The sequence below is a fragment of the Lytechinus variegatus genome, chromosome 13, assembly GCF_018143015.1.
Source record: "Lytechinus variegatus isolate NC3 chromosome 13, Lvar_3.0, whole genome shotgun sequence".
NCBI lineage: Eukaryota > Metazoa > Echinodermata > Echinoidea > Temnopleuroida > Toxopneustidae > Lytechinus > Lytechinus variegatus.
The window spans coordinates 4255199-4281443 of record NC_054752.1 but is presented as its reverse complement, the minus strand read 5'-3'; the positions used below and the strand labels follow the sequence as shown (position 1 = coordinate 4281443).

The 26245-nt window shown below is 37.2% G+C and overlaps 1 protein-coding gene across 1 annotated transcript; it reads left to right on the top strand.

Annotated features, from left to right (window-relative positions):
- Nucleotides 1-344: 344 nt before the first annotated feature.
- LOC121426580 (GH3 domain-containing protein-like) lies at nt 345-9013 on the top strand. The gene is made up of 5 exons (XM_041622932.1): nt 345-367; nt 3219-3383; nt 4344-4492; nt 7277-7368; nt 8108-9013. Exons 1-5 carry the CDS (start codon nt 345-347, stop codon nt 8324-8326), a joined length of 648 nt encoding a protein of 215 aa, XP_041478866.1. The 3' UTR covers nt 8327-9013.
- Nucleotides 9014-26245: the final 17232 nt, after the last annotated feature.

Sequence of the window (26245 nt, the reverse complement as noted above, 5' to 3'; positions counted from 1 at the left end):
TTAACCTGATTGGTCATCTCTTCTCACTAATGCCCCTTTTGTCTCCTTGTTTCTAGCGTTGCTGTTGGATGTTTGTGGTCTATATCATGGTTGTTTCACTTTATATGTTTGTCATTTTGCCTCCGACGAAGATTCTGCTAGGATCGAAAGCTTAGGCCCCTTTTGACTCTAGTTTACTCCATTGGCTCTTTTTTTTAGATAAGCAGTTTTCAGCAGCTTCTTTTTGCCTTTAAATTTTGTTTTTTTGTTCTAAGCAAAGATAAGAACCTGTAGGATGTCTCCATACAATATTTCTCCATGAAATTGATTATTAGTTGCCCATTTTATTCAATATTACCGGAAAAATGACCCTTTACGGCTACCGCATGTGAAAATGACACGTTTTAGATATTTCACTGTTTCAACAAAACGGATAGCTTAATTTATTTTTAATTCACGGTACTTTTTGATGAATGATTGTTTTAAGTGATCAAAAATTTTCAAGATAAAATGATGATCCCTTCAGAGGTAATTTTGGACGAAACCATTTGACAATGGGGGGTTTTAGCATTTTTTTTTTCATGAGCATTTCTTTTACAAATTGCTGCCGATTGCTGCAATATAAATACCATGACGGTCTTTGTTATAGTTCATGCTTTACAATGATACCAAATTTAGCTGCAGATACGTGCATTTTCTGGAGATATAACCAATTTTCCAACCACATGTTCGCCGTATTTATCACAAAAAGTCGTTCCAAGTTAGTGTCCCATTATGCGCGTGCCGAACGTTGCGGGTCTTTGGTGACATTAAACAAACTCCCCGCTCCCTTCGGGACCGTATAAGACCGTATCTCTGTGAAACTCACCGTCGCGTGGTGGGAGAGGGGGAGGGGGGTGTCTGGCTCAGGTGTCTGGTTCTTTAGACTGGTATCTTCCTAAAATATTTTCGTTAAACATACGTTAAGACAAGCTGTCATTTGCACTTCCACTAACTATATAGTAATACATGTAAAACAACTTCATTTTGATGTCAAACTGTTCCATCCCGTGTTGCATATATGCTGTCATTCTGAGAAGATTAATTCTTAAGGTAGGATTCCCGGGTAAGATTATTAATTTGTTTTGTTGTTCATAAACCAAGTCCTACTGTATATCGCTATCATAAAGCAAGTCCTACTGTATATCGCTATAACACACATGACTAGGGATGTGATTGGTTTCACTCAGTTTTCTGCCAAAAAATGAAAATGACAGATACGTGGGATCTATACATGTATAAAGTTGCATTATCATTATTAGTATTTCCCCCCCCCCCAAAAAAAAAATGAAGGGTTTGTAACTTCACATACACGTATGAATTCGTTTATCTCTTGGCTCATTCTAAATTTGCTATAAATTATTGTTAAAATCAATCAAGAAGGAAGTGCATATTATCATTTCAAGGATTGATTGGTCTATGACTCTTATTGACTTTATATGTATTCCACAGACTAATGGTTACAAGTGACATTGTGATTAGTAGCAAATTTTTAAGAGTACAACAAGCACAGCCTCTTCCTCCTGATGTTCAAAGTACATGTATGCTAAAAGATCCTCTCACCAAAGACATAATGGTTGTTGAGATAACAGAGAGAGACTCTGTTTCGGAATAACTTTGTATACGCTGTTCTTGGTGAAATATATAGGTAGGCCTTGTACCGATTAATCTGCAGAGGACCCGGCCTCTAGGCCTCTATTATTTATCATTGGGATAATTATTTTAAAGATTTCACTGTCCAATACTGGCATCAATCCATTTTAATTCATGTAGGTGTGGTTAATCATTGTACCCATTGAATAAAAATACCCCTTTGCATTTTTTTTACAATTTCACTTTGAATTTTACAATTCCGGATTCATGGTAGGGCGCCCTCTTTAACCCTAAATAGACTGGGCTATTTCGACGCCTAAGAAGACGGAGGGGGGCTGATTCAGCCCCCCCCCCCTTATGATCTCGGCCGTCGATCGCGCGATCGCGACGGAAATTGGCACACGCATTACCCTTGGCATTACCTACAAAACTATAACATCAAATTCTTCAAAAAATCTCATGTCTCATTAATGATGCTAATTTATGCGTAAAACCATAAGTTTGCTCTAATTAATAAAATAATGCCCCTGAATTGCTTATTTTTATTTCACATACTCTAGATAGGCATCTGATCAAATTTATTTTTAAAAATTTCAACATCACATTTATTTTCTTATGTTTTCTATTGTTTTCTAAATTTCTTATGTATTTCTTTGTTTTTCGAATTTTTGTTTTTTTATTGTTTTTTCAATGTAAATTGTCAGGGGCTTAATTAATTGATTTTAAGCAGTAAAAGGAAAAATAATGATACATTTATGAATTTTGGCTGAAAACACTATTTGCATTGGATTTGTACACAAATTCACGTTTTTGAGTAATTTGGGGTCTGCATGCACTTACAAAATGTTGCGTAATTTCGGAACCGAGTACCCGGGGGTCACAATTTTGGTCTCAAAAGTTGCCCGAGACTTAAAAGTAAAAAGTCAGTGAGCGACGCGGTCAAAAAATTTTGCGCGGCGGATTTATCGCGAAAAATGTCGAGGGGGGGGGGCTGAATCAGCCCCCAGTCTTTTTAGGGTTAAGCGATACTCAAGTCACAAATTGAATTGTTTGTACCCCGAGCACAGACTTTTTTTTTGTTTGTTTGCCTGTTTATGTGTTTGCTGTTTGCTAATATGCTTCCTTATTGCTGAAATTTCTCTAAAACTAGTTTCTGAAAATTTGAAAATTATTGTAGAATTAGAAACATGTAATTTCTTCTCAAATGTTAACAGCCAATCAGAAAACAGTATTTTAATGACGTCATCAATATTTGAAAATACTTTTATTGAATTCTACGGGTGAAATTACCCCTATCTACCAAATTTAATCGTATAAATATGTGAAAAAAAAGGGTTTTGTCGCACTTTGGGTTCATTCTGGCCCACTGTGCGTCGGTAGATGGCGCAAGAGTAGTGTTGGGCCGAAAAGTAACCAGCGTCTCTATGACATCTCCACTATGAGTTATGGAACAGGGCACACCAATGAAATCGCCTACCCACCTACCGATGATATATGTCATTTGATAGAAAGTAACAGGTTGGGTCGTTTATATAATCGGTTTTGCTGATGCGACAAGAATGCGTATAATCGGTATTCACTTTTGTTTGATATAATATTCGTTTTAGGAAACAGAGCCAACCTAAAACTCTTCTAATCGATGAACTCGAGGTCGGGCAGGAATACGAGATCGTCTTCACCCAAGATAGTGGGCTCTATAGATATCGGGTCGGAGATGTCTTACGGATTACCGGATATCACTACAACTGTCCTACATTCGAATTCATGTATCGGTGAGTAAAATTACCAAGTGAGGAAATCGTAATAAGGATAATGAGAATATAAATTGTGAAATGAAAGTGAAAATATAAATCCATGTGCACGCTGTTCCCTGCTGCAATTTATGTACAATTCAACAAGGAATGGCAAAAAGGGTTAGCGAATTAACAAATGGATGACACATCGCAATACTTCTGACGTGATATCCATATGTTATTCAATAACAAATGCTTTTTTTTCTCGTCCACGCAAAGAACCTGCGCTGGGTACGCAGTTCCCAGGAAAGTTGTGGATTGCTTCCACAATTCATCTTTAGTTTTTGGCTTTTGAGTAAACGTGGTTGAAAGATTGAGCGACTTGCCATTATCTGGTTACCTTTATTGTGATACATTCGACGGGCTGCAAGGAGTTATTCATATGACCTATAGGTGTACTTCTACTGATTGCAGAGGAAGATATGGGAACATAATGTTAGTGTTTGGGATTTCATAGAATGTGGCATAATTTTTATCCTAGAAAACGACTGCGGTTAAGTCAGAATTACATTGTGGCTATATCGAGAATGTAATTAATGTTACTTTTTAATTGGTGGTATGGATCTGTAATCGTAATCAAATGAGTGGTTATTAATCTATCACGTTGTTGATCATTTATTTTCGCTAAGAGGAAAATTTGCAAATGGCTGGTACTATAGTGACTTGTTCTATTGACTGTTCCTGGTATGTAGAGGAGAGTGAATTTCAAATAACGAGGATACCTAAAACAAGTGAAAATTAATAATCCACAACATAAATTTTATTCGGGCATAAATTATTGCACACATTTGTTACCTTTTAAACAGACCAAATACCTTCGGCTTCGACTCGGGAGTGTTAGAACTGTTCCGAAGTTACGTCGTGTGTGTAATTCTTACGACAGTAATGCGTATACGGTTTTGTGTATTATTGGTATGTCATTATAACCTCTTTCGGCAGAATGGGCTTAATCCTGAACTTGCGTTATGAGAAGATGAATCAGGTTGTCCTAAAGGAAGGTCTCCAGTCGGCCGTGGGTCAGCTGAATGGTGTAATTCTAATCGACTATGCAGTAGCCGAGAGCACCCTTATTCCGAAATCATCACCAGGTACCTTTTAATAATTACATACATTAGCGACATCGGAGAACCGACTCCGGACCTACCTTAGTCTAGATCTGTGCCGGTCACACAGAAACCTTGTTAGCCTAACAGAGAGCTAACAGTAAGCCCAGTGACATATTTCGGATTGTGATGTCAAAACATTAAGTAATGTAACACTTGGTATCGCTGCCACATTACCGGTTTTAGCAGGGGCCCTGTTAGTTGATTGTTGGCCCTCACAACGGTTTCTCTTCGGTCTGTACGAGACGTTGCTTAATTGTTCGGAAACCCTACACTCACTCACAGAAAGGTTTTCAAAACAAAATAACTACTGACGTCCAGCATTGTCCAGAGCGGCCGCACTGAAACGTTGTTAGCCAAACAGAGCGCTTACAGTAAGCCAAGTCACATCTTTCGGATTGGGAAGTCAAATCATGTATTTCAGTGTGTAAGTAGTGCATTGTTGTAATATTATGCATCGCTGCCACCGATTGTAGCTGGGCCCATGTTAGTGCATTGTTAGCGCTAACAACATTTTCTACAACGTTAGGTATTTAGAATAAATAACTACTAACGTCCAGAGCCGGCCACACAAACGTTGTTAGCGCTAACAGCAGTAAGCCCAGTCACATCTTTGGAATTGGGAAGTTGAACACTTATTGCAATGTGTAAGTAATGCATTGATAGGCATCGTTGCCCCGTTAGCGGTTGTAACAGGGCCTCTGTAATCATGGTAATAGTGCATTGTTAGCGCTAACAACATTTATGTGCGGTCAGTACGTGCAGATTTAGACCAGACCTAAAGCTATTTCCAATAGGTCATCGGTCAAGGATTCCGTATATTGATATGAATGCATCTTCAACCTTCAACTATAACACTCATTTCCTATCTGATATTCACCATGTTCACTTCCCAGCCATTATATTATATAGACCCCTCTGAAATGTCATAAATCGGTGATAAAATCTCAGTTCTGTAAAGTTATATTATATTGTATATTATGAGTTTCCACATTTTTTTATATTCTTAATTCAATCACACTGCCACGTAAGCTCAATAGCATTTTACGGGGGTCATAAGTGTCATTTGCTTTGATAAACTAATTTTATTGCTCTACACAATGTTATAAAAGTAGGTCGTACACTGTAAAAAAGGAATATTGGGTAAAATCGTGTTTACACTTCGTAATTCCGAAGGTTCGAAATTCCGAAGGTTCTTTATTCCTAAGGTTCGTAATTCCGAAACACGAAAATTCCCTATATCTCGATGTTCGTTAATCCGAAAACGTAAAAGGGTTCGTTAATCCGAACATTTGTGGGGTTATTCCGAAGGTTCGATAATCCGAAATCGAAATAAAGTTCGATGTTCCGAAGGTTTGATAACCCGAAAACGAAATAAGGTTCGTTGTTCCGAAGGTTCGTTAACCCGAAAACGAAATAAGGTTCGTTAATCAATTGGTTTTCGGACTAACGAACCTTCGGAATTACGAACCTCATTTCGTTTTCGGACTAGCGAACCTTCGGAATTACGAACCTCACTTCGTTTTTGGACTAACGAACCTTCGGAATTACGAACCTCATTTCGTTTTCGGACTAACGAACCGTCGGAATTACGAACCTTCGGAAATACTTCGGAATAACGAGCCTTCGGAATTACGAATGTATGCGAAAATTGCAACAAGCACGAGGGTAATCATGACTGTGTCCAACCAATTTTGGGCAGTATTTTTACCCAATGCGGGAAGCATATTGTCCTGTAAGGTTGAAAAATATACAATGGGCAACATTTTCATCAAACAGGATAAATAAAAATGCTCAATGTTCATGGACACATCATAATCCTCATGGAGCCTTTTTACTCCACATTTGTTTAGAGTGTGTGGAATCCGTTGCATAAACATTACGATCAATGTCATTTTGTCATTCAGCTACAATGTTAATTTGTTCACCAGCCATCCAAATCAGGGATTTCCTTGTTGGAGTATAGTTCTAGGTCGTGGGAACGGGTTGTAAGTCCACCACCCAAAAATGATGATTTGAATAAAAAAAAAGAGAAAAATCAAACTAGCAAAACGCTGAAAATTTCATCAAAATCGGATGTAAGATAAGAAAGTTATGACATTCTAAACTTTCGCTTATTTTTCACATTTCAGTGACATGCGAATGAGACAGTCGATGATGTCCATCACTTACTGTTTCTTTTTTTTTTTTTTTTTTTTAGATTATACAATATATCATGTTTTACAGATTTAACAGTAAGGACCAACTTGACTGAACCATATAGTATTAAACAGTGCTAATTCCACATGTTCAGGAGGTACCGATCTTTGTTTCACTTAACAATAAGGAGAAAAATATCATATTTCGTATAATAAAACTAAAAAGAAATAGTGAGTGGATGACGTCATCAGTCTCTTCATTTGCATACTGACCAGGATGCTCATATAACTGTTTTGTGAAATTAAGCGAAACTTTAAGATGTCATAACTTTCTTATTTTACATCCAATTTTGATGACATTTTCAGTGTTATGCTTGTTGGATTTTTCTCTTTTTATTCATGTAAAAGAAAGCAATTTCTGAAGCATTATCTTTTCCTTGAAGCAATTGCTACTCTTTATTAATCTGACAAAATACTGAAGTGAAATACATGTAATTATAAACGAATTCGATTGATTCCTGGTTTTGGGTGGAAGAGATAAGTCGGCTAACAAAACTACCATGCCAAGACAACACGAAGCACTTGCTTTTTAACAGTTCGTTCTTGGATTTCTAATTGATTTTCCCTTCAGCTTTTGAAGAGACAGAAGACATGCCGTATTACGTGATGTTCTTAGAGCTTGGTCAACAGGCAGCCACGACACCAGATGAAATCATGAAATTGGTTAGTACATATCAGGAACATCACCTGTTTGCAGTTATTTGTAATAAGTAATAGATAGTGTTGCAAAACTGGGTTCCTTACTTTCTTATGCACTTTCGGTTTAATGCCGAAAAGACGCACATCAATAATTTTGCAAAGTTAAGAATAAGCAATAGTAAATTTATTATACATGTTATAGAACAAGGTAGATATAATAGGATTGCTGTTAACATGGTAAACGATAGAATATGCCCTGTTTGCTCGACTTTTGTAGAGGATGAATACCAATTCACTGTACACTGTGAGGCCCTCGAAGAACCCCGAAATGAATTATTTAACAAGTTAAAGGAGGCACTGCCGGGTTTTAAATAACTAACAAAAACGAATTCCAATTAATATTATGTAGCAATGACATGGATATTAGCAAATTATGTGTTATAGGAGCAAGTTATATGTACGTGGAGAAACTTAGGATGCATGAAAGAAAAATATGACATTATGCTTATGAATTTGCATAATGGGTGTGTTAATGTTTAGGTATATTATGTATGTGTGAGTATGTGTATGCATTTATCTATCTCGCATCTAATATTTCATCCAAGATTGGTATTTTTTTCTTTGTATTTTTTTTAATACCTCGTTTTTATTATTTTATGCTTATGTTGTATTATTATTTTGTCTTATGTTTCTTTGATTTTGATGATGATCCTTAAATGTCAGCATGTTATATCAATAAACTTTTGAATTTGAATTTGTGTAGATTGACAAGGAGCTCCGTCATCGAAACAGCGATTACGAGAGACTAAGAAGAGAGGGCGCCATCTCCCGACCTCGTATTCACATCATGAAACCCGGCACGTTTGAAGATTTGAAGAAGTATGTAGTAAACACGACCAATACGACTGCGAACCAGTACAAGGTCCCACGAAGGCTCCGTACCGTTAATATGCTTAACTTCATGTTTGATCACGTGGTTTAGACTCGTCACCATCGTCATTAATTTTTTTTTCATTCATTTTTTTCCTCAACACGTGCACACGTATGTATCGATATAGCACATACAGACATATAGCATTTTCATTTCTTTGAGGAAAGATAAAATAGCAATGTAGATAATATTCCTTGCCAGACAACTGTGCCTATTTTAGCTGGTTATATCCCCTTTAGTGTCCCGCGATTAAAAGAATTCCCTACATAATAGTGGACTAACATAATATTCCGAACCCGGACGAACAGCTTTGACATTTCATTAGTTTACTAGGTGACCGGTAATATCGTGACTCGAGTATATTCATTAGGAAGACGTTCTTCATGAATATATGATTCAGCTCAGATGTCAAGAGGCCCTGGCTCGCGCAATATTATTTGGAAAGCCCTCGCTTCGCTCGGGAAGCAACCGCCAGGACCTCGACAAGAGGCTATGCCTATTTCGACTCTCGGACTTCCATGGTGCGGTTAGTGCCCCAGACCACTCGTCGAAACCGGGTACATAATTTATGTCTGACAGACATGTAGCATTGTCTTATTGTCTTTGTTGTTGAACGGAAGAGTTTTCAACCTTCATCCCAAAGACATCAAAAGATAAGAGATAAAAAATGATGCCGGGGGGGCACTCAGTATACGGAGGGGATCCCCATTTTTACACTCAAATTTCCGTTCCAAGGTAATTGCATTTTTGTCTTATTGAGAAAAAGAACAAAGATAGCCGCTCCAAAGCATAGCATTTTCTTCTTATCGAGAAAAAAGAAGAAAGAAATCCGCTCCAAAGCTTCGCATATTTTTCGTTACGCCGCACGAGCTGCAATTTTGGTGAAAAGCGGCCGCAGAGCACTGTCCGACCATCGCCTCTGCGCGAGCGCACCCGGCGGCCGTGCCGCCGGGCTAGCTGCATCATACACGCATACCCGTTCCATAGGGATGCGTACGCACTCACACGCTGGCGATCCGTTCCAATGACCCCCGTTTACACAAACATTTGTAGTTCCGAAGCCCGTTCCGAGGACCCTCCTTTTTACAATAATCCCGCTCCAAGGCCCCTGTTTCGCCCGCGGCATGCCCATGTCCTGTCCCTCCTTTTACTTCCATTATTAAATGCACCACCCCTTTCCTTTCCTCTTCATTTCACTCTCGCTGGTATCGATATTCTTTATTTTTTGCGATTTTTTCGTACTGATATTTGATTAATGTTTCTTTTTATTGTTTCCGTTCTCACTGTTTTTGTATATATTAAACTGGTTTGTTGAATGCTGATTTATTGACTCTTAGTCATGGGAATCGCTTCTCGTACAAGCATTTTTTTCTTGGCAAGCCCATCCTTACTATTTCATTTATTATCTTTGCCATAGTCTAGAAATAATGCCATTAATCATGTCAATAAATGGACTTGAATAAATGATGTCAAACTGGGGTGGCAAGCAATGAGTTAAAGGAGACCTGGGGCCGTTTCATAAAGCTGTTCGTACGTTAAGATCGACTTGAAGAACGACTTGTGAACCTTTACGTTGCCTGAGCCGAACGTCACGCGCTAAATAATCACCAATGAACATTAATGGTGAATATAAGAAAGGATCGCCATTCGTTCTTAAAGTCGCTCTTATAAACTTACGAACAGCTTTAAGGCCTGGTCACACCGCCCGAGCGTTGCTGGAGCGGTCGTGGAGCTGTAGGAAGAGAGGGTCGAATTTCGCTCACAAAATTGGGGAAGAAATCGAAAACAAAAATCGGAAACATAATCGAAAATGGTGAATGGTAGCGAGCGGTGATGATTTTTTTCTCTCCGCTCCACGACCGCTCGGTGTGACCATGCCTTTTAGTCCGGCAGCCCAGGAGGTTTATTCAACCGAAAGCCGGACAAGCAAATGACCCCATAGCTGGATGGCATGGACCTTGAAGTTTACAAAAATGCATTGCTGCCGGGTTCTATGCGTGGTCTTCCCTCTCAAATGACGTAATATATGACGTCACTACAAAATGGCCCTATTTTACCATTTTGCAGACATTCTACACATAGCATGAAGTCAAGGGAGAATATCTCAGCCAAATCATGCTTGTTTTGTATGAAACTTTCACAATATATTGTTCAAGTAGTGCACAAGAGATATGCAAAATTTCACGAACAGAAATTATTGTTTACATATGCAAATTACGTAATGAAATTTGCATATCATTAGTTTTGGAGATTTCTCGCATAAAAAATTGTCAAAAATCGATTCAGAAATTTATTTTCTTTTTTAGTGTACTTTATTTGATATTTTTCCTCTCAAACATAATATCATTGTCTTTATCTATATCTGTACTTTAAGAAAATATATAACAGTAATTGAAAAAGACATTATAGACTGTGATTTCAGTCCCCTTTCCCATATGGTGCGCACGTAGAAATCGTGCGTTTTTGGCCTATTTTCACCATATGGCTGAGGTGTGCGAACGATATGCCTACTTTATTGATGTTTCCTGCATATTAAATCTTCCAAACAACATATTTTCCTCTTCATTATGTCTCTGGTGATCAATCAATGATTTCAGCAAAAATTGATTGCCCACTGGGCAGTCTATAGGCTACGTTTTCAGCCTAGTTTTCAACAACGAACCTATACCATGTATGACTGCATCGTTGTAGTCGAGTCGGATAAGGGGGTTTCTATGTACCATCAAAATATTTTTCACTCAATGTTTTGGTATTTGCCTAAAGTGTCTAGTTAATGAATCTTGATGTTCCCTTCCCAAAATCGTGTCCAACAGAGTTCAAAATTGATATCTTTGGCGGCCCTCTTGGACTTTTTTTAATGAAAATCAATTATTTTCATATTTTATTGCACAAAGTCTGACAATGGGAAATTTTAAATCAATACGCATTTCACTAGGATTTGGATAGTAGAAATCGGTTGAAATTGTTTTCTGAATAGTCCGGTTAATATATTAAAAAAAAGAATTCATCAAAAATTTTGAACCAAAATGTTCATGTGCATTGACATCTATCTGTTTCATCTTGCATCCGATCGCCTTTGTTGATGTGTCTAACATGCAGAAAATAACGTACTTAGCGATCGATAGAAAGGTATGTATTACTTGTATCATGTGTATGAGGGTAAAAGGCATTTTCTACACAAAGCAATTTTTATGATAATTAAATCTCTTGAAAAAGATAGAAGTTCGAGGCATTGCTCTGCATTTTCATGTTGCATGCAATTACTCTCGGGCACCTTAAAGCATAGTCCCACAAGAACCAGTAAAATGTTACGTACAGTATCATACCATTATCCATAGCTTGACTATTATGATATCGTGCATTTCGGAGCCCCCAATGTGGTAAAATTTTGTTTTGAGTATGTAATTTTTTCCTTTAAATCACTTTTCTCTATCAGCTACATATAAAGAAATTGGGGCATAGCAAAGCCTAACCCTCAGGGGCTGCCAAAGTCACCCAATCTTTTTTTGTATCTTGCCAGTTTCTCGGAAAATTAGTCATTTTGAGGCAAACAGTGTTTCTGCCTTGCGGTAAAGCCCTTGTTTTTGTTTTGTAACCACATAAAGATGACAAAGTAGGATCTTCTTTATCAGTTACATATGTCTATTTTCATTCTTTATTGTAAAAAATGCAATGTTTGAGCCCCCATTCAGACAAAAGGGCATTTCTGCTATATTGTAAAGCTAGCTTTGATTTTGGAAACCACTTGAAAATAAAAGAAGAGGCATTTTTTTCTATCAGCTACATGTAAAAAAAAAGTGCTGGCACATCGACTGCTACCTTCTTCAGAAGCTCCAAGATTGGCAGATTTTCCCCATATTGGAAAAAATATGGAAAAGGGGTGGGTGACTTTCGGAACCCCCGGAGGGGATAGACTTTGCTGTGCAACCACTTATTAGCAGCAGATTGAAGAAAGTCTACTCCTTTAATTCCATGTAGTTTCAAAAGAATGAAACTGGCTTCACCATATAGCAGAAACGCTTTTTGCCTGAATGGGGGCTCGAAAATAGCATATTTTCCCCAAAAATAGTTAGATTATGAAATAGGGTAGGTGATTTTGGTGACCCCCTAAGATGGTATGTTCCAATATGCCAACACCTCTTTATATGTAGCAGATAGAGGAAACTCTACTCTTTCGTCTCCATATAGTTTAAAAGCAATAAGAGTAGTTTTACTACGTAGCACAAACACCTTTTGCCTCAATGGGGGCTCGAAAATAGCACATTTTACCATGATTTTGCAAATTACGTAAAAGGGGCGGGTAACTTTGGCAGTTCCCAAAGGGGGTAGGCTTTACTGTACCAGCACTTCTTATATGTAGCAGATAGAGGAAAGTCTACTCTTTTGTCTCCATATAGTTTAAAAGCAATAAGAGTAGTTTTACCACATAGCAGAAACACCTTTTGCCTCAATGGGGGCTCGAAAATAGAATATTTTCCCATAAATAATTAAAATATGAAATAGGGTAGGTGATTTTGGTGACCCCCTAAGGGGGGTATGTTCCAATATGCCAACACCTCTTTATATGTAGCAGATAGAGGAAACTCTACTCTTTTGTCTCCATATAGTTTAAAAGCAATAAGAGTAGTTTTATCACATAGCAGAAACACCTTTTGCCTCAATGGGGGCTCGAAAATAGAATATTTTCCCATAAATAATTAAAATATGAAATAGGGTAGGTGATTTTGGTGACCCCCTAAGGGGGTATGTTCCAATATGCCAACACCTCTTTATATGTAGCAGATAGAAGAAACTCTACTCTTTTGTCTCCATATAGTTTAAAAGCAATAAGAGTAGTTTTACTACATAGCAGAAACACCTTTTGCCTCAATGGGGGCTCGAAAATAGCATATTTTCCCATAAATAATTAAAATATGAAATAGGGTAGGTGATTTTGGTGACCCCCTAAGAGGGTATGTTCCAATATGCCAACACCTCTTTATATGTAGCAGATAGAAGAAACTCTACTCTTTCGTCTCCATATAGTTTGAAAATAATAAACGTGGTTTTACTAAATAGCAGAATCACTTTTTGCCCCAATGGGGGCTCGAAAATAGCATATTTTCCCATTAATGGGCAAAATACGTATAATTATCGGGTAACTTCAGCAGTCCTCAGAGGGGTAGGCTTTGCTGTACCAGCACACCTTTTTTGTAGCAGATAGGGGAAACTCTACTCTTGTCTCCACATAGTTTAAAAACAATGAAAGTGGCCGTACTACATAGCAGCAACACTTTTTGCCTCAATGGGGGCTTGGAAAAGCATATTTTCCCACAAATAGGTAAAATATGAAAAAGGGTGGGTGATTTCGACGCTCCCTGAAGTGGGTATGCTTCAGTATGCTAGTAGCAGATAGAGGAAACTCTACCCTTCTTATCTCCATGTAGTTTAAAAAGAATGAAAGTGGCTTTATTCCATATCAGAAACGTTTTTTGCCTTAATATGGGCTCCAAAGTGGCATATTTTCCAATAAATGGGTAATAATGGTATTTGCCCTTTAACTAAGCAAATAAAGACATACATACTGTCAGGAAGCGTTACAGTATTATCGGTATATTATATCTCGTGTCGAATGCTGTATTTTGAAATATTTGTTGATGTTAATGATTGAACAGATAGATCAATGCACATGCAAATTTTTGACCAAAATCATGCCCATTTCGGGATAAATTTTATTTCAAAATATATCATCAGAAAACGAATTAAATCGATTTCTACTATCCCAATCATAGAGAAATGCGTATTGATTAAAAGATTGTCCCATTGTCAGACTCTGTGCAATAAAATATGAAAATAATTGATTTTCATTTTAAAAAAGTCCAAGAGGGCCGCCAAAGATATCAATTTTGAACCCCGTTGGACACGATTTTGGGAAGGGAACATCAAGATCCATTAACGAGACCGTTTAGACAAATACCAAAACTTTGATTGAAAAATTAAGTGAAAAATATTTTGATGGTACACAGGAACCTCTTATCCGACTCGACTACAACGATGCAGTCTTACATGGTATAGGTTCGTTGTTGAAAACTAGGCTGAAAACGTAGCCTATAGACTGCCCAATGGGCAATCAATCTGTGCTGAAATCATTGATGTATCACCAGAGTCAAAATGAAGATGAAAATATGTTGTTTGGAAGATTTAATATCATGCAAAATGCAAGAAGCACTAATAAAGTAGGCATATCGGTCGCCCACCTCAGCTATATGGTGAAAATAGGCCCAAAACGCACGATTTCAATGTGCGCACCATATTGAAAAGGGGGCTGAAATCACAGTCTATAATGTCATTTCCAATTACTGACATATATTTTCTTAAAGTACAGATATAGATAAAGACAATGATATTATGCTTGAGAGGAAAAATATCAAATAAAGTACACTAAAAAAGAAAATAAATTTCTGAATCGATTTTCGACAATTTTTTATGCAAGAAATCTCCAAAACTAATGATATGCAAATTTCATTACGTAATTTGCATATGTAAACAATAATTTCTGTTCGTGAAATTTTGCATATCTCTTGTGCACTACTTGAACAATATATTGTGAAAGTTTCATACAAAACAAGCATGATTTGGCTGAGATATTCTCCCTTGACTTCATGCTATGTGTAGAATGTCTGAAAAATGGTGAAATAGGGCCATTTTGTAGTGACGTCATATATTACGTCATTTCGGAGGGAAGACCACGCATAGAACCCGGCAGCAATGCATTTTTGTAAACTTCAAGGTCCATGCCATCCAGCTATGGGGTCATTTGCTTGTCCGGCTTTCGGTTGAATATAGTCCAGGATAGGCCCCATTGAAAATTGACCAAACCTTGTTTTTTTATATATACAATATTTTTTTATGGTTTCTTGTCAATTCGAGGGTGCTGATTACGAATCTGAATGATGCCACTCGTGTAACCTTGAGCATTTTCCGCAAATTGGCAAAATCCAATATGGCCGCCAAAATATGCAAATTACCCATGAAACTCATAAAATTGTCCTCACATTGGCTGTGATATGCATGAAATTGTGTGTCAGGAGTGAAATACAGTCTTAAAAATAATTTTGACAAAATATTTATTTTCCTGATATTCAAAATGGCCGCCATAGGCCATTGTATACACTATCATGTACATTATGAATAGGAAAACTAATTTTCACAAAAATGAGCACTAAACTGCAAAAATCGCGATGTATGAACGAAACAATATATGCAAATCATCATTACTAATGAGATATATTATTTATTATGTCAAATATTGGAACATTGCTGTATTTTGATATCTAAAATAGCCGCCACTGGCCCAAAGAGTATTATGTACAATGGCAATGGCCGGGGCCAAAAAAATGACATGATTGAGCATTAAAATGCAGATTATTAAGATAAACGAGTGGAATACTGACTAAAAACATAATTGTAAAAATGCCATTTATGTGGTAAATGCTGTATTTTGAAATTCAAAATGGCCGCCATAGCCCCTATATTAATCATGTACAATGCGAATAGAGAAACTAATTTTCACACGAGTAAGAAACAAAAAATGCATGTAATTGTGATCTATGAATAAAATATTGTCTGACAACGTGTTTTATAGCAAGACATATCATTTCTTTTGTCATGCATGAGATAAATACTGTATTATGAAATTCAAAATGGCCCCTATAGGCCCTAACAGTATTATCTACAATGTGAATTGGGACATATAATTTTGTGAGAATTTGGATTTGCTTGACTATGACATCCATATACATGTAATCCTGTTGTATGAGTAAAACGTTATTTGAAAACATTTTTTTTAATCATCGCATTTCTTCTACCATACAGGTGATAAATACTGTATTTTGACATTCAAAATAACCTCTACAAGCCCTAAATAAATTATGTAACATGCGAACAGGGAAACTAATTTTCACAAGAGTGAGAATCATAAATTGCATATAACTGTGATGTACGGGTAAAGATATTATCTTAAACATTATTTCTAACTGAATACATCACATATTGGTTGTGGGCATGGTGGAGGTAATAAATGCTGTACTTTGAAATCCAAAATGGCTGCCATAGGTCCTAAAAGTATTGTATACATTGTAACATGGGACATATAATTTTGACAGAATTTGGCTTTGCTTGACTCTAAATATTGCATGTAATTGTGAATTGTGATGTAAAGGTGAATTATTGTCTAAAACCATGTTTTCTAACTAGATATATCATAATGCTGTGTAATTAGGGTGATAAATGCTGCATTTTTAAATTGAAAATGGCCACCATAAGCACTTATCGTATATATACAATTTGGGTGGAGACAAATGATGTTCACAAAAAGGGCATATGACAGCCATTTTGAATGTTGAAATACAGTATTTATCACCTAAATTACATAAGATATTATATATTTTGTTATAAATCATGTTTTCAGACAATATTCCACTCATACATCACCATTTGACCAAGCAAAGCCAAATTCTGTTCAAATGATTTGTTCCCATTCATATTGTGTATAATACCGTAAGAGACTGTAGCTGCGGCCATTTTGACTTTAAAATAACCGTATTTATCACCTAACTGGCAGAATAAATGATATATCTTAATAGAAATGATGCTTTCAGACAATATTTTACTCATAGATCACTATTACGTGCATTTATGGTGCTCACTCCTGTGAATATTGGTTTCCCACTTTGCAATGTACATAATACGGTTAATGTCGATGGCGGCCATTTTGAAAGTCGAAATACAGTATTTAACACAAACTTGAAACCTGAATGATATTTTTCGTTATAAAATACGTTTTTAGACAGTATCCAATTAATTTATCACATATCTATGCATTTTAGCGCTCAATCTTGTGATTTCTTTTTTCCCATTTCTCATTGTGTATAATACTTTTAGGGCATTTGGCAGCCATTTCGAATATCAAAATACCACATTTACCACATACATAGCATATTTATAATATATTTCGTTAATAATTATGTTTATAGTCAGTATTCCAATTGTTTAATCTTCATAATAAGCATTTTAGAGATCACTCATGAGAATTTTTTGGCCCCCATTGCAATTGTACGCAATAATGTTTGGGCCAGTGGCGGCTATTTTAGATATCAAAATACTGCAATTTTCCCATATATGACATTACAAATTATATATCTCGTTAGTAATGGTGATTTGCATATATTACTTCGTTCATACATCGCGATTTTTGCAGTTTAGTGCTCATTTTTGTGAAAATTAGTTTTCCCTATTCATATTGTACATGGTAGTGTATACAATGGCCTATGGCGGCCATTTTGAATATCAGGAAAATAAATATTTTGTCAAAAATTATTTTTTAAGACTGTATTTCACTCCTGCCACACAATTTCATGCATTTCACAGCCAATGTGCGGACAATTTTATGATTTTCATGGGTAATTTGCATATTTTGGCGGCCATATTGGATTTTGCCAATTTGCGGAAAATGCTCAAGGTTACACGAGTGGCATCATTCAGATTCGTAATCAGCACCCTCGAATTGACAAGAAACCATCAAAAATTATTGTATATATAAAAAAACAAGGTTATGCCTCTTCTATCCTGGACTAATAAACTTCCTGGGCTGCCGGACTATTTATGAAACACTAGTCCAGATCGGATCTTGGTGTTTGGAAGTTCCCTGTCCCAAAGCTAACATAGAGGGCACATGTCTCGCAATCTCTAATCAGCGCCCGGAGGGGCCACTTACATTGACGAGTGGATACCATGCGCGACCAAAAAAACACGTAAAAAGAATGTCTTTTTCACGATAGGGCACGTTACGTACGTAACGTGATAAGGGTGTCAAAAACACAAAAATAATGTTTCACTAGGAAAATTACGTGTTTAGGGTCGAATTTGCGGGGATGATAAAACAAAATTAAAATGTTTTATAAAGGATGTCCTTTTTGCCCCAACACTACGTGTTTAGAGTCCTATTTGGGCGAGGTGTAGAAAGTGGGGTCGTACTGAACCAAATAAAGTAAAGCCGACTACCGAAGGACCCGTAACAATAAAACATTCCTGTACTTGTTTAGGGTTCGGAATATTTGCCAAGAGTATCGTTTTGTTTCCGATAATTGTTAAGGGTAGGGTTTCACACGCCAATACTTGTTAAGGGGTGCATTTTCAGAATATGGAAATTACGTGTTTAGGGTGCTTTTTGAGACCCCATGGTCGCGCATGGTATCCACTTGTGAATGGAAGTGCCCCCCCCCCCCGGGAATCAGCGCCAATCCACTCATCTTCCTTGGTAGGGAGGGAAGATGAGGTCCAATCTGGACTAATGGGATATAAGCTAAAGCACTTAGTCCTCGAATCGGACACCTAATGGTTCAATAATCTGAGTGTGAATATCAACTCTATTATAAAGCCGCATCTCGAGTATGGAATTCCCAGTTTGATATTCATTATTCAAAATCTAATATTATTGTATCAATAGATAAAGTTCGGCTAACCCGGTTTCAATGGATTACCAACATGGCGCAATTTTTTTGTCCAATTGAGATTGCCTAACAAAGTATTATGTGCCATTTTGGTATAAACCCATTGGAACCATGTTGGCCAAACTCTTATTAATTGGCTTTGAATATGATACTGGATTAACGCCCTCTCATGTAGATTTTTTTGTTGTTGTTGAAACTCTTTTCTTGTAACACTAGTGAGATCAGAATCTTATGTTATTATATATACGAATATCACATTGGGGATTCCATACTCGAGATGCGGATTTATACGCCCCCCCCCCCCTCAAAAATATATTCTAAAACTCTGCCCGGACCTGTCTTTGTTTGTAAATTTTGTACCCGTAAATACCAAATTTTAGATTGCAGCTTTTCCATCGCATGGGTGTTGATACAATATTTTTAACTTGAAACATGAACAATGAAATAGTCTATACAGATAATAAATAATGAGTCCATTAAAATCAAAATCAGGGCTCCGTAACACAACGCATAATGATTGATCGTACATTGTAGGTAATGCAATCAATCGTAAAAATTTGTTCTACGATCATTGATAAGCTTTGTGTTACGGGCTCCAGCCTTCAGTAATGATACATTCGTAATTCTGATGTTACTTCACACGTGGTGGTGGTGATGATGATGATTATTAGGATAATGATGTGGTTGATGATGGTGATGATGATGAGGATCATCATGAGGATGATGATGAGGATGTTGATGATTGTGATGGTGACGATGATGAGGAGGATGATGAGGAGGATGTTGATGATTGTGATGGTGACGATGATGAGGAGGATGATGAGGAGGATGATGATGAGGATGATGATGAGGATGTTGATGATTGTGATGGTGACGATGATGAGGAGGATGATGAGGAGGAGGATGATGAGGATGATGATGAGGATGATGATGAGGATGTTGATGATTGTGATGGTGACGATGATGAGGATGATGATGAGGAGGATGATGATGATGATGAGGATGTTGATGATTGTGATGGTGACGATGATGAGAATGATGATGAGGAGGATGATGATGTTCTTGATGGTGACGATGATGAGGAGGATGATGATGATGAGGAGGATGTTAATGATTGTGATGGTGACGATGATGAGGAGGATGATGATGAGGATGAGGATGAGGATGTTGATGATTGTGATGGTGACGATGATCAGGAGGATGATGAGGAGGAGGATGATGAGGATGATGATGAGGATGATGATGAGGATGTTGATGATTGTGATGGTGACGATAATGAGGTTGATGATGAGGAGGATGATGATGATGATGATGATGAGGATGTTGATGATTGTGATGGTGACGATGATGAGAATGATGATGAGGAGGATGATGATGTTCTTGATGGTGACGATGATGAGGAGGATGATGAGGAGGATGTTGATGATTGTGATGGTGACGATGATGAGGAGGATGATGATGAGGATGATGATGAGGATGTTGATGATTGTGATGGTGACGATGATGAGGAGGATGATGATGAGGATGTTGATGATTGTGATGGTGACGATGATGAGGATGATGAGGAGGAGGATGATGAGGATGATGATGAGGATGATGATGAGGATGTTGATGATTGTGATGGTGACGATGATGAGGATGATGATGAGGAGGATGATGATGATGATGAGGATGTTGATGATTGTGATGGTGACGATGATGAGAATGATGATGAGGAGGATGATGATGTTCTTGATGGTGACGATGATGAGGAGGATGATGATGATGAGGAGGATGTTGATGATTGTGATGGTGACGATGATGAGGAGGATGATGAGAAGGATGATGATGATGATGATGATGATGATGATGATGATGTTGGTGATGATGACGATGATGAGGATGATGAGGAGGAGGATGGTGATGATGATGAGGATGAGGATGAGGATGATGATGATGATTATGATGAGGAGGAGAATAATGAGGATGATGATGATGTTGATGATGATACTGCTGATGATGATGATGATGATGAGGATGAGAGATGAGGGGAGGAGAAGCAGGAGGAGGAAAGTTGGTGATTAAGGCCGTGAATAATGATTTGGAAATTTGAAGATGTATATCCTGTTACTTGTGACAATGTTAATAACGATTATGATAATTATACTTGCTTATACAGCGCTTAACACTTTATCAGAAGTCTCTAAGCGCTCTGCAATAATGCAGCACACTTAAATCACGCATGCTGCGTTTCAAGGATTCAAGGAATAAATTCCTACCAGGTAACCATCTCACCTGGGTTGAGTGCAGCACAATCTGGATAAACTTCTTGCTGAAGGAAAACACGCCATGGTTTGGAATCGAACCCACGTCCCTCGGATTGGAAGACGAGAGTTATAACCACTAGACCAGTACTCCCGACCAGTAAATGATCACAACTCGGTTGTCAAAAAATCAAAATAATCTGAACCAAATACATGCAATCCAAGGAAACATCCAAACCCGTCAATCTCGTTCACAAATAATGCAACTCGGTCCTCATGTCCACAGGGAGCCTCTTCAGAACCGAAACACAATTATCAAGCAACCCTTACATATCCTGAAATAGATTTAAATTCTTCAAACTCGACATTTCTTTGAAAAGTTTGAATGGGGAGGTGTTCTGAAAAATGCGAAATCGATAACTCAACGCAAAAAAGTCTTAACTTGGCAATTGCTTGGATGGGCATCTCGCAGTGCTGTGTAAAGTCCCACCCCCCACGTTTAAGTATGCACTGACATATCACCAGTTTATATATGCACGCAGTTTTTAGAACCCTGATTGAAACTTTAGTCCGTAAAACGAGATTTCATGCGAATTATGCTCATTAAAAAAACTTACTATGTAATGGAAGGTATACAGATGATCACAAGCTTAGTTTTGAAGCATACTAGTAAAATTAACAAAGTCCTTGACATATACTCAAGGTCTAATGTTATTAATAAAAGTACAAAATTTCAACATTAAAAATGCTTGAAAAATCTTAAATCAGATGTTGGGTCGGGTTTATTATTTTCTTATAATTAAATCAATCATGTCTTTCCTTAATATCTCCCAAATTTCAAATGATTGCAATAAACTCAACTAATCGCCTTTCTTATTTAAAATCTCTGCTATGACATGATTTATTATGTAAGTAATGTTAAGTTCCAAATGTAGATTGCATTGTTTATTTTACATGTATATAAATTAGAATAATTGTTGTCTTTAATATGTATTTGCACGGCATGTAAACAAGAAGAAATTCAATTTATGGATAATACGTAAAGACTTATACTCATGTCAATTACAAATGTTCGTCCGAATGAGCGAAGCGACCGAGCTCCAGAAAATAGAGGTAATTTAAACCCGGGGCTACTTCCATTCACAAGTGGATACCATGCGCGACTATTGGGTCTCGAAAATCACCCTAAGCACGTAATTTCTATGGTATTGACGTGTGAAGCCCTACCCTTAACAAGTATTAAACACAACCCCTAAGCAAGTACAGAAATGTTTTATTGTTACGGGTCTTCGGTCGTCGGCTTTACCTTATTTGGTTTAGTACGACCCCACATTTTACACCTCGCGCAAATCGGACTCTAAACACGAAGTGTTGGGGCAAAAAGGACATCCTTTATAAAGCATTTTAATTTTGTTTTATCATTCCCGCAAATTCGACCCTAAACACGCAATTTCCCTAGCGAAATAGATACCCTTTTTTCATTATTTTTGTGTTTTTGACACCCTTATCACGTTACGTACGTAAAGTGCCCTATCGTGAAAAAGACATACTTTTTACGTGTTTTTTGGTCGCGCATGGTATCCACACGTCAATGTAAGTGCCCCCCCCCCGGGAATTTAAACCATAAAGCATTAATTTTCTCTCTTTACATTAGGCATTTTAAGAATTCTGTTTTTTTTATCTGTTCCCCTCTATTTGCATTGCATGCAAACTTTCAAATTGCCCCTAGATTTTAGGCCTACTTCTCTGTCAGGTCAATGCCAAACATTTAAGATTGCTGCGAAGTCCGGATCCCGAACAGGGGCCCGTTTCATAAGACTTGTCACAATATACGAATCTGCAATAAGTTACAAGCTACTGAAATCGTACAATTTGATTGGCCAATAAAATGATTCTTACAGCAATAGCGCATTTGTTGTTATTTACAACAAATCTGTATGAAATTGCACTCGGGCAAATGAACAGAAGGAAAGAAGAGGATTGCGTAAAAGGCTAAAAGTTTCCAAATATATCTTGTCAAAATCAATTCTAAAATCAGTACGATGTTGTTGTGGTGGGGGGGGGTATATGTTTTACTAAAATTGTTTCCACTCTTGCGATTATTGAGAAAATTTGTCCCATCTGTGTGATTTCTCTATTTATATACCAATTATATGAAGGCTGATTTTAATTAAATTTAGTATATACGCAGATCCATGGTGAATGGTATGCATAAGTAATTAGATTATCAAATGATTCTAGACCGAATTGCTTTCCTTCACTTCGCTGAATAATTGACCCAAATGTCCATTCATAAATCGGGAAGAATCGAGAAAAAAGAGCTTGCGAACTGGCTGATTGAGATTAAGCTTAAATTTTGATATAAATTTGCGAGGTGTTTTAAAATGTCAGTGTGTTTTAACTTCAATTTGTTTTATGTTTTTAATAATTACTTGTACCTGAATTTTCGTCCACCTTTCAATCAATAAATTTTTCACATTCTTCTGCTTTTATTAGCGATAAACTTTACCGAAATGATACTTATTCCATATTGACACCTGCATGACAGCCCACCTACATTATCAATAATGAAGGGTTCTTGGTCTATTATTAAAATCATCTTCTTCGTGCGCCCTGCTGTGTTTGAGAGGGATCGGGGGTTTCATCGTAAAGGGGCATAACAGCGCTAAACCAACTAATCCCCGGGGGTAAGAGCTATTACCCCTGTCAATCATATTCGGCTTCCCTGGGTCGCATGGTTCGATCCGCATGAAGATCGTGCCAGGAAAACGTCATACCGATCGATTTATAATTACCAAGAATTCGAACCTTTTCGGCCTTGGCGTGAATGTATAGAGCGACCTTTACAAGATTAATTAATTAATTTTTCTAGTAGGAAAAATGACAAATTGCCGAGGATGATACAGTAATCTACTTTTTTATCACTTTCATTACACGACGGGTCCAACATACGTGATTATTTTTAACACTCTAAATTTCAAGGATGCAAAATGAATCCCATTCGGCTGTAAATCGTTACTAACCGAAAGTTTGATAAAGATTTAAACCTTGTTGAATAGAATTTTAAGCTAGTACGTTTATAATCTAAGAGAATTAATAATAATGTTTTTTATCTGCACTATACACAAAATGTATCACAGCGTTTACAATAATCAGCAATAAAAAACAAATATAAATCTTAAGTAAAAAAAAAGGATATAATTATATACATTAAATTGTATCAACTGTTAGTTGGTGTTCTCAACTGCGCCAGATGAGGCCTGGTGGCCTCTTGCTTGCTGCTTCGTTCACCAACAATTTAAGGGACAAGCCCATAAAGGTAAAACTTTAAAGGTAAAAATTAAAGGTAAAACCTGAGGATTAAAAACGTTAATCCAAGTGTTGGCTGTTCCTCGTACACAGCCGATGTTTTTTTTCTTCAAATGATTAATATTAACAGATTAAGAGTAAATAGACTCGCCTCATTCATTTAATGGGCCCAATGCGTATTTTCCACAAGACTTATCTATCCATGTAATATTTTCATTTGGTTACATTTGGAAGTTTAGTTACCTCGAGTTTTTTCATAGGCCTTCATCACCGTAATTTTGGAAATGGAGTGCAATCATTGATAATATCCGAGCTATCTTACTTTAGAAAAATATACGTTACCACGTTGGTATAAATAATGCATAAAGCATTTTCATTTATTTGATGCAAGATAAAAGAGCTATGCGGTAGTGAACCCTTTGCGCGCTGATGTTGCAATTTTGCACATTCGTACAATTAAACTCAACAATTGTAATAATTAGTTTTCTCCCCTAACTTCAAACTAGATAAGCTAATAAAAGACAACAGTTCGTGGATAACATCTATATAACAATAATAAGTATTAATGGTACAATATGGATATCTTGAATTAAAGAAAATAACATGGGAACTATTGTCATTATTATCTTCCCAAATTCCGTGCCGGGAATCAAACCCTACATTTTCATGGGGTAGTCGGGCGCTATTGACCACTCGACCACGGCACCTTACTGCCAGTATTTCTTTTTAAGCAAGTGCACACCTAGTTACCAATAATTCATACAGTGGCGTACCTAGGATTTTTCCACAGGGGAGGGGGGATTCCAAAAGAATTTGACAAGCAAAAAAAAAATGTTTTTAAGCCAAAGATAGGATTTCGTACCAGAAAAAAAAATGACAAGCAAAAACAAAATAAAATAGAATTTAAAAAAGGTCTTCAAGCTCTTCAGGGGGGGGTAGGGATACGTCCTTTACATGGGTTGTGACTCGTCAGGGGGGCAGACTCCCCCCCCCCTCCGGTAGGTACGCTATTGAATGCATATCTATATTTGAAAGTAGGATAAAGGAGAATTGCTGATTAAATGCCTTGCTCACGGGCATAGGTGCCGCAGCCGGGGATCGAACCCCGGACTTTCCATGTATAGCCAGGTACCTTAGACCACTCCGCCGCGGCACCGTTTTATTCCTTTCGATTAACTAATCGCTAATCGTCCTTTTACTTCAGAAGATAGTTGGTTTGTCTTGAGTTCATTGGACAATTAAACAGTGGGAATGATCAGTTACGAAATCGACATAACAAACCATTAGCAATCGTCTCTTGACCACTTCGTTCGAACATACTGTCTTTTTATAAAAAAAAAATAATAGAAAATGGTGCCGATCAATCACTCCATCAATAACAAAATTACATGTTTTCTAATCGTTTGAAACCCTCCAAAATATAGACTGACATCTGGTCATTATAAACGGGTGGGGCTAAAAGTACTATGGTCGAAGGCGCTACATGTATAATGAGTACAAGTATGAAAGTGCGAGGTTCGAAACCATGTCACAATATTCATGTAGGCCTCCATGAACATTATCTACACTGGACCTTCGTGTCCCTCGGATGGTGACATTAAAGGTCGGCCCAACAATGATGTAAGAGGTAACAAAATGAGCGAGCAGAATTTAGCACAAGGTAGTCAAATGGACACAATTTTTATTTAAAACAATCGAGTGAGCGAATTCGTCGAATTTTGACCTTCTTGAATTGAACATCCGATTTTGTGAGATTGGGACACAATATTTAGAAGTAGTATGATGTTTTACCTTGTTCCTTTCCGCTTTTTTCCCCCTCTTTGGTGTCTTTTTATGAAATTTCATTTCTTTCTTGGGGGTGGGGGCAAGGGCCCTATGCCCACACCTAAATACAAGTCTGTCAAACAGTTAACACGCATCGCGCCTTC